Source organism: Salvia splendens, chromosome 7 (genome assembly GCF_004379255.2).
Source record: "Salvia splendens isolate huo1 chromosome 7, SspV2, whole genome shotgun sequence".
Classification (NCBI taxonomy): Eukaryota; Viridiplantae; Streptophyta; class Magnoliopsida; order Lamiales; family Lamiaceae; genus Salvia; species Salvia splendens.
In genome coordinates, this window is record NC_056038.1 from 31,691,777 (window position 1) to 31,701,197 (window position 9,421).

Below are 9,421 nucleotides of genomic sequence, written 5' to 3' on the forward strand. Positions count from 1 at the left end.
TATTGTATACTTATGTATTGTAAATTGTAATGTATCGTTGTCCGTTACAACTCAAAATCAATAAAATTTATTTCATTTTCTCCTTATTCGTCTTATTTGTGCTTGAATTATGCATTGTCTTGTTCCGATTTGTTGTATAAAGCCAAATTTCAAATTTAAAAAAAAAAAAAAAAAATAATTGAACCGGCGAAACCGCCGGTTCAAAAACCGGAACCGCCAAAACCGCCGGAAAACCGGCGGTTCCGAACCGGAACCGGAACCGCCCGGTTTTCGAACCGGAACCGGAACCGTGAAATAGCCTCACGGTCCGGTTCCGGTTCCGCTTCCGCCAAAACCGGAACCGGCGGTTCCGAACCGGAACCGCCGGTTTTCGAACCGTGGGCATCTCTAACGGTAGCTGATATTGTAGGTAAAGCGCCGTACAGTCTCAACTTAACCTATGGCCAGGTAGTTGAACCGACAAGTGACGACACAAAAATGATTTACCTCAATTTAAAATAGCTATCAAAATCATTTGTACATCAAGCTCCATGTCGTCATACAAATCTGCGCACAATTTATAAATTTTCATGACATAATCACACAACCCTTCAATAATTCAAACAACACGCAATTAAATTTTATTTTAAATATACCAGGGGGTTACTAAGTAGTAGTAACAAACTACGGTAATAATTAAGTAAAGGGAAATATTGGAGAGTTCAGGAAAATGCCACAAATGGCGAAACATATGGGGTGGCTACCATTAGGTTACCTAGAGATTGACCCTCCATTACAAAATATAACCCCCCATTCATCTGCCTTTCCTAACTCATCTTCTACTTCTTTAATATTCACACAAATCTTACAAAAGAAACCATTAAATTTTTTGAATATTTCAGAGAAAGCTATGGGCTTTTCCAGGAACATCCCAATCTTGGTGCTGAGGCTGGTGGCGCTGGCCGCCACCATCTCAGCAACGGCAGTGATGGTAACCAGCAGTGACTCGGCCACCGTCTTCAACATGAAATTTGAAGCCAAATACTCCAACACTCCCACCTTCAAGTCAGTTATTATTAGTTCATTTTGTCACATAACATACATAATACTTATAATATAATATACTCATTATTTTCATTAATTAATCTATGTAATGATATTTGTTGCATGCACGTAGGTACTTTGTACTGATGAATGCAATTGCAGCTGGATACACCCTTATATTACTCTTCTTCCCTTCCAAGAGCTCATATGGCCACTTCATCTTGGTTCTTGATTTGGTAAGTATGAGATTTTGGACCGTTACAAACTGCAAACTCTAAATACCGTACAAACTCCAAACTATGATCTGGACCGTTAGAAAATGTCAACAGATGACAAAATAGTAGCAACAGAAATTGTTAACGGTTGATGACGTGTTGATATTGTGTTGACATTTTCTGTTGTTACTATTTTGTCATCTGTTGATATTTTTTAACAGTCCAGATCATAGTTTGGAGTTTGTACAATATATGAGTTTGCATTTTATCATCTATATATACATATAGATGAAGAAATTATTGAATTGGTGTGGGTTGAAGCAGCTGATTTTGGTGCTGCTGGATTCGAGCATATCGGCGTGTTTGGCGATAGGGCAGGTGGGGAAGAAAGGGAACAGCCATGCCGGTTGGCTGCCAATATGCGACCAAGTGCCTAAGTTTTGTGATCGTGTAACCGGAGCTATGATTGCTGGCTTTGCGGCTCTGCTTGCTTATTTCCTCATACTTCTCTACTCCATTCATAATGTTATGAATCTTTTCACTCTCACCAACACTTAAATGTGTCTTTTTCATCTCACTCTCTCTTCCTCTTATTTCCATCACTTGGGACCATGCTGGTTGTGTTCTTGTAGGTTTTCATCATTCACAATGATCATGTGTAAAGATGCCAATATAATATTATCTACAGGTGTGTGTTGCGGCCATTTCTATTTATTCGTACAATATTTATCTATTTACATGATCATGTTATAATCATCTAGTATTTCCGAGTGAATGCAACAAACAAATGTTTTCTTCCTCAATGGTTTTTTTTTTTCAAAAATCGTTATTCCCAATATACTGGACAAAATATATACTCCCTAATTCTTCTTTATGTGACTATGTCCTAGTCAATGCGAAAATAAAATTATCGCAGAGTAGCATCATTTTTATTTGAATAAGCTAATGTTATATGTATAACGATGAAACAATCTAGTAGATTTAATGATAAATGAGAGAGAGAAAGAACGGAAAAAAAATTCAGTATTAAAAAATATCGAAGACTAGAAATAATCGAACTTAGCTAATTAAATTCAACAAATCCACACCATACAATAAAAAAAATAAAAAAAATTAAAGAAGAGAGAGAGAGAGAAAGTCTTAACAGATTATGGCCATACACACAAGACAAGATGAACGAATGGTCAGCCTTCCCAAGTTGAGATAGTCTGAAACGGTTTGAGTTGAGGTTATCAGCCCTCATGAATATCGCACAACATTCATTCTAGCACAAAGGAGCATCTCAATTGTGTTGTAAAGCACAAGAGAAAAACTTAAGTGGTGAATTTTAAGTATCCGCAATGAGTTGCAATCTTGTGTTGAACCCCTCCTTGTCCAACTCCGCCATTGGAGAATCAAGAAAACCTCCAAAAATTCTTTCTTGCGTGGGCCCATCTCTTCGAATTCGGTGCTCGTCAGAATACTCCGTCGCCACTGGTATTCACTATAACTTGCCTTTCTTTATTTGATGAGCCAACAACTCGGTTATTCCTGGCTGGCTTTACGTACATGCTCTGCTAAATTAGCAATGACAATTTCTCTATTATCTTAATAGATTTCAATTTTGGCAAAATAGTTATGGTTTCTCCCAATTTTGGCAGAAATGGTAGGGTAGTTCTCAATAACACAATCTTGCTGAGTTCTATATTTTCTGGTGATATTTTAAACTGATTTTATGTGTTCCGTTGGTGTGAATTGGTTTGAATTAAGTTCCAAGAGATATCAATAAAAAGAAACGCCCAATTTGGCATATTATCTCCAACTTTGGCTGTACAAAACTTTTGCATGACTCCTTGAATCATTTCACTTCAGAGGTATCTGGAAAGAGTGCTTCACTGACTGGTGGGGCATATGATTTTGGTAGAGCTACTACTTCACTTACTCAGAAATTGTTGTCTTCTCCAAAGAAGGTGACTTTGGTTCGGCATGGTTATAGCACTTGGAATAAAGAAGGTAGAGTTCAGGTTTGTTCCTAACTATTGTGTATGCCCTTGTTACTTCTGCATTTCCCCTTCTTACTTGTCATGTAGTATTACTATGACAACCTTGTCTTATGTTTATTTCTGAATTTTGGTTCCCTTTATAAAACATGACATTTGATGGAGTTAGTTCTTTGTTGCGTCACCAGCTTGATTTACTTGTTTTATTAATACATGACCATAATCATGGAAAAGTATCAAGTGATGAACTTATACATCTAGGCATTTTCTGTTTGATAATAGTCTCTTGAGTGCTTATAATGTTGTCATCCATGTAGGGCAGCTCAAACCTGTCTGTCCTAACTGAAGAAGGCATTGAACAAGCCAGAAAATGTCGGACAGCTCTGTCTGAGATGCACTTCGACCAGTGTTTCTCAAGTCCAATATCTCGTGCCAAGGTTTGTTTTCGCTTGACTTTCCTACCACTGGTTTATAATGCCTCAGCCTCTCAAGCTGTGAGTTCGCTATGCAGTCTACTGCTGAAATCTTATGGCAAGGGAAGGAGCAGCCTTTGATTTATCTCGATTCGCTGAAGGAGGCTCATCTGTATTTCCTGGAAGGCCTTACAAATGGTCTGTCTCATATAGCCCCCTTTGATCTTCCATGAGTATGTATATATGTCAAATGAGAAAGTTTAGTATACTGGGTTACTTATAGTTTGGAGGCAGTGGATGCCAGGAAACTATATCCTAAGGAGTTTGTACAATGGAGAGAAGATCCCTCCAATTTATGCATCAATGAAGTTTATCCACTGGAGAAGCTGTGGGAGAGAGCTCTTGAAGCTTGGTCGGAAATCTTACTTACACCGGTATATGATATTTTTTGTGCCGGAGCAATTAATCTTCCATGCATATAATTATATTACATGTGTTTGATGGCCAGGGAGAAAGTTCATTGGTTGTGACTCATAAATCAATCTTGAGGGCAATGATCTGCACTGCCCTTGGACTTGGCCCAGAGAGGTATGCAAGTTTGAAAGTGATGTTGGTTTCTTTGTTTGATTGAGTTCGGAATGAAATGTTGAGGAAAATGTTGTTGTTGTTGAGGTTCCGAGCAATGGATGTCAACAATGGTGGATTGTGTGTCTTTAGCTTTAACAAGAATGGAGAAGCAATGCTAAAAGCCTTGAATATGACTGCCCATATGTACACCGATCACGTCTATCATTACTAGGTACTTCTTGATACTGCCTTAAAAAAGTCGACTTTGATAACACACGGACTCTGATGTCCCCACATCGGTTGCGTAAGACATCTAATGCCCAAGTGTTTGTGTAGATCAAGGTGCTATAGAGATGATGGTTCCTATTGACATTATGCAGTAAAATGAAAGTAGCAGATTATAACAAGGATGAAGGATTGTGCATGATGGTTCCTATTTTGTCTCCAACAAAATAGCTTCATGACAGTAGGTTATTATTGTTGTAATATCTATTTTTATTTATGGGATTGTACATGCACAATCTGTCTTTATCTATTCATTTGTTAATAGTCTCCATTTTGTAACCTTTTGTATTTGCACAGTGAAAAACACACATCCATACTCCAGTCAAGTTTTATTTTCTATTTCTTCTATCCATGTTTAAAACCATAATTTACCATAACCTGTTTATACAGTATAGTTAAATGCAGAAATGGCTTAGTGAAAATCTCAGCAAGTTCTTGCAAGAATCGTACTACATTTCTACACCCAATAACCTTTCAATCAATCTTATATTGAATCAGAGTTCCATATAGAAAAGAGCAGATATAGACTATACTATAATAATCGATGAGAAACGAAGATGTGCGTTGTTGAAAGAGATTCATTCCATCACATTTATAATATGAAAGCATACGAAGCCTGTTCAGCGAGTGTTGAATAAGAGTAAGGAGTTTTGAGCAAGCTAAGAGCTGCACCCGATTCTTAGACAGCCAACAAAGAATATGATAACAGTAGCTGTACAGTATATGATACTTCCCAAAACTAAAACACCAAAATCGAAAGGGTGAGCATGCAAGCACCAATACAAAAAAAATGCGTTTGGAAGCATTAAATTACCAAATAATCTATGGAGAAACCACAGGGATTTTCTGATATGTGGATCGATTTGGTACAAGGCATTGGCCGCCATAGCGCTGCTGCAAGTAGATTATAACAGCAAATACAAGACCACCAACCGATATGACAATATCCCAGGCAGTCGAGTAGTAGTCCATTCTTGGATTTGCGTATATGTAACTCAACGACCAATTAGAGCTGCGGGACCTGTAGAGGTCATACGCATGTGGCAGTAAGCGAACAAATGTAGTTCCTACATAGAAAGATGGGGCAAGAGCCTTCTCCTTGGAATCAGAGAATACATTGAACAGAATTTGAGGGAGCAGGAAGCCATCCAACATCAAACCAGCGTATGATTTGAGGTCACCCCAAACAGATTGTCTCCTCAAAACTGACTTTCTTAATAGGTGGACGAACCAAGCAACTAAAGCACCAGTAATATACAATGGCAAACACAGATAAACAACTTTCTTGTCAGATATCCATTGGTCTTTTTGGCTTCCATCACCAGATCTTGAAGAAGACCAGGTCATTTGGAGGAGACGAAATTCGAGTAGGAAAGCTATCATCGTTATTACCCTCACCAACACCTCGTGAACTTCCACCCATCCATCACTACCAAAGTAAACACTCTTATTGTTGCGGCTCGTTGTGAAGAGAGCTTCAAAATTCAAGAGCAATGGGATCAAATGCCCTAAGGTGAGCACAATAAGCATCACCACAGAAATGAAGGGCAGGACATCAGCATGCCTCTTAACATGCAATAGTTGCAGACCAATGAAGATACATGAAAGCGTGTTGGAAATCAAAACCATTGTGATCTCCAGATCCATTCTCCATATGGATTCTTTCGCTTGTCCTTCATAAACTGAATGTGAAAATATTTCAAACGTTTCAAAGTAAAGTTGGTCAGACTTTTCTCGCGTGCTTTCAATGGTTCCCCTCACAACACCTGCAGCTCTTGCATTAAGCGTAGCATACTGTATGTCGACCAGAATCTCACAATCTAATGATGAATTTCGCCCTACTCTTGCTTTAGGAGGCCCGACATGCATGCATCCAGTCATGCAAAGGTGCCCCCTTTCGGAGTCATATGTCCCTTCAGCAGAAATATCAAATGATTTTATTTGCATATGTTCATTGCTGAGCTTGAAAGAGTGAGAAGATATAACAGTCAGTACATAGCTCACATTAGTTATTACATCACTAATGTTTTGCTTTTCTTGTCGGGATCCTCTCCCAAACACGGATGATACCTGATAGGGTATATTAGCTACATAAAGTGGAGAAGAGTAACCCCATAGATCCTTCACTCTCCAACTTCTGGCAACCATGTCAAATCTCATATCAGATGATAATGAATTAGGGTACTTCCTCCCCAGCTCTTTCTGCATCATTGTTTTATTTGCGCAACATCTCCTCGTCTTCTCAATCTCTGTATACTCATATCTCAGCCGTGCCACCCTGATATGCCTATTCTTTATACTTGACAAGGTAACACTGCCAAAATAACCAGACTCATTGGCACTCCTAGTACTCCACAACTCACCAACAACAGGGCTCCGCTCCCTCAAAGTCCACCGAGCTGGAAATCTCAAACTTACCCTGATCAAACATTCCCCAACAAAGCCCTCGTCCCCATCACTAAAAATACGGCAACCAACCATGTTAAGCCTCTTTCTCTTCCAATCCCATCTCCCCTCCGTAACCAAAGTCACATTAGGTTCAAAAGGCAGCCCATTTCCATTATGCCCCGAATCCCCAAACCCCAACAAGAACCTCACCCTACCATCCCCCAAACACTCTATTTCGTTGAAGTACATAACACTCGGTAGAAGACCACCATTTGCTCTTCCAAGAAAATTGCAATTCCCAGTTTTGCAGTCCTTTTCATACTCCAGCTCAACAAATCCAGCAGACACAACATAGGCACACACCTTCTGCCCCAAATCCTTCACTGCTAAAGAAACATTTGCCAAATCTTCCAACCGCGAGAACACATTTCTTTGGCTCTGTGTATCAATCAACTCGTACTTATAATTCCTCAAGTTCACACCCAATATCGATACTGGCTTGAGATTAAAACCACTTGTGTCGCTCACATTCACATTCTCCAAAGTTCCGTTAACTAAACTAGTGAAAATACTGGAGGAATTCAAGTAATCAAGCTTCAAAACAACATGGTTGTACCTGAGTTTTCCGAAACCAGAGCCGACCATACAGAGCTTCCCCGATAACGAATCCCAAAACCCTTTCAATGAAAAAGTGACGGAATTCCACGAATTACCTGGAGGCAACGGAATCCGCGGCGGGCGGAAATGCACAAGGCGCAACCCTCGGCGGGTGAAATTGCGGGAGCGGCCGACGTCGTTGAGGCTCAATACAGCTTCAATTTTGAAGACAGCTTCGTTGGCAGTGCGGTACGCCTTGTGGGAAGAGAAGGTTAGGGAGGCAGGGATTTCAGCCCTCCTGCAGTCGGTTGTTTTGCAATCGAGGTGGACGTGGCGAAGAGAGAGGAACCTAGGATTGAGAAGCGGGGCATTGTCGCCCGGAAGCAAGGGCTGATCCGGTAAGACGTCGCCGCAACGGTCGGAGTAGGATATATCGGCAGCGGCGGGGGTGAGGAGGAAGAGAAGGGCGGTGGCCGTGAAGTGGAAAGCGATGAATCGCGGTATGCATTGGGAAATTGAGGAGAAGTGGAATCGTGTAGAAGCATTTGGAATCTGTGACGGTGGAATCATGGCTGAACAAGGACGGGAAGGAAAGGAAAAGGGCCTCAATTTTGACTTTTATCGTTTTCCCATTTTCACTCGTTTTTCCCCTTTCTAAAGTATCATAAAAATATTTTTTATGTTATTTTTTATGTTAAAATGGCAGGAGAAAATATTTTTATATATTTATATGTGAGATGATTTTTAAAAACAAATTAAATGTAATATTTTTTATGGAATATATTAAAAAAGAAAGTGAGATATTTATTCAAATTTCTAATGGTTAATTATGTCAATTCAGTTGTTCAACTAAACTTGCTTGGAGACTATCCGAAATATAATTAGGTTATTCAAAGTCGTGACCTTTAAACTCGCTCTATACATTCGTCCACATCATTTTTTCTTGACACGTCAGTGTTTTATTTTCCAGTCCCAACGTATATAATAGCGCTTAAATTCTACCCTTAAAATCCACCTATCACCATTTTCACCATTATTTTCATTTTTTTTTTAAATTAAAGGCAAGGGATATCTAAGTTCCGTTGGAATTTATTGGAAATCACCGGGATTCATTTTTTTTTGCTTTTTTGAGATAGAAATGAGGTGAGAGAAGAGATTGGTGTCAAAGAGTGATAAATGAAGTTAAAAACAGAGTATTTATACAGCTAAAATAGTGTAAAAAATAATACTCCATAAAAAAAATTAAAATGGCATTTTCTGTTGAAGGCGCTGCAATAAAGTCGATCACCATATCCCAATGGCGGACGGCTAGACAGGTATATCGTTCAAACCCGTGCAATCGTATTCGTACCCATAAACCCGACAATCACGTAGAGCGGATTTATGGGTGCTATTGTGAATGCCTTAATCTACTATGGTAAGAAAAAAAATTATAACTCGTGTAAGTCAAAATTAGTGATTAATCCTAGGTGGAATTGTTATAGGGACATGATATTCTATTTTATTCCGGAAGGGAGCTGATATTTTCTCCGCATATTGATTTAGTTTATTTGTGTTTTAGTATTATTTAGTTGTTCTGATTTTATTTATTTTCCATAGTGGTTAGGAATCTTTTTGTACAAACACATATTATAAATATGTGTGGAGTCTTTTATTATTATCAAGCAGAATGAAGAATTAAATTATTAATCTTGTTCTCTCATTCGGTTCTCCCTCGCCAATCTACACTATTTTCCTTCCTCTGTACTCTCTTTTCATATAATATATTCAATAGGAATTAATCTCATATTAATTCCTATCAAATTGATGATTAAGACATATGCATTATGCACTCAACCAAATATATTTATAAACCTAGTTTTATGTAATCCTTGAAGTTGTAAATGACATAATCCTTAAAATTCATGAACGATTTAGATTTAGGAGGTTTGTGCTTGATACCGTAGCACAAATT

At 38.7% G+C, this 9,421-nt stretch overlaps 3 protein-coding genes across 6 annotated transcripts; 2 read left to right on the forward strand and 1 right to left on the reverse strand.

Moving 5' to 3' along the window:
* The first annotated feature begins 850 nt into the window (after positions 1-850).
* LOC121741280 (CASP-like protein 1C1) lies at positions 851-1,942 on the forward strand. The gene is made up of 3 exons (XM_042133987.1): positions 851-1,044; positions 1,157-1,259; positions 1,563-1,942. Exons 1-3 carry the CDS (start codon positions 890-892, stop codon positions 1,794-1,796), a joined length of 492 nt encoding a protein of 163 aa, XP_041989921.1. The 5' UTR covers positions 851-889; the 3' UTR covers positions 1,797-1,942.
* A 411-nt stretch (positions 1,943-2,353) lies between these two features.
* Positions 2,354-4,828, forward strand: LOC121810884 (probable 2-carboxy-D-arabinitol-1-phosphatase). Of its 4 annotated transcripts, XM_042211606.1 has the most exons (8): positions 2,360-2,714; positions 3,090-3,241; positions 3,535-3,654; positions 3,729-3,828; positions 3,925-4,064; positions 4,139-4,218; positions 4,303-4,429; positions 4,534-4,828. In XM_042211606.1, the coding sequence occupies exons 1-7, from the start codon at positions 2,579-2,581 to the stop codon at positions 4,427-4,429; spliced, it is 855 nt and encodes a 284-aa protein (XP_042067540.1). In that variant the 5' UTR covers positions 2,360-2,578; the 3' UTR covers positions 4,534-4,828. The 4 variants fall into 4 exon arrangements, 1 of the variants encoding a protein (XP_042067540.1); XR_006052467.1 differs by lacking the exon at positions 4,534-4,828 and having other exon boundaries at positions 2,357-2,714; positions 3,925-4,042; positions 4,303-4,364; XR_006052465.1 differs by lacking the exon at positions 4,534-4,828 and having other exon boundaries at positions 2,354-2,714; positions 3,914-4,218; positions 4,303-4,369.
* A 218-nt stretch (positions 4,829-5,046) lies between these two features.
* Positions 5,047-8,082, reverse strand: LOC121811336. Its single transcript, XM_042212172.1, has one exon. It carries the CDS (start codon positions 8,035-8,037, stop codon positions 5,305-5,307), a length of 2,733 nt encoding a protein of 910 aa, XP_042068106.1. The 5' UTR covers positions 8,038-8,082; the 3' UTR covers positions 5,047-5,304.
* Positions 8,083-9,421: the final 1,339 nt, after the last annotated feature.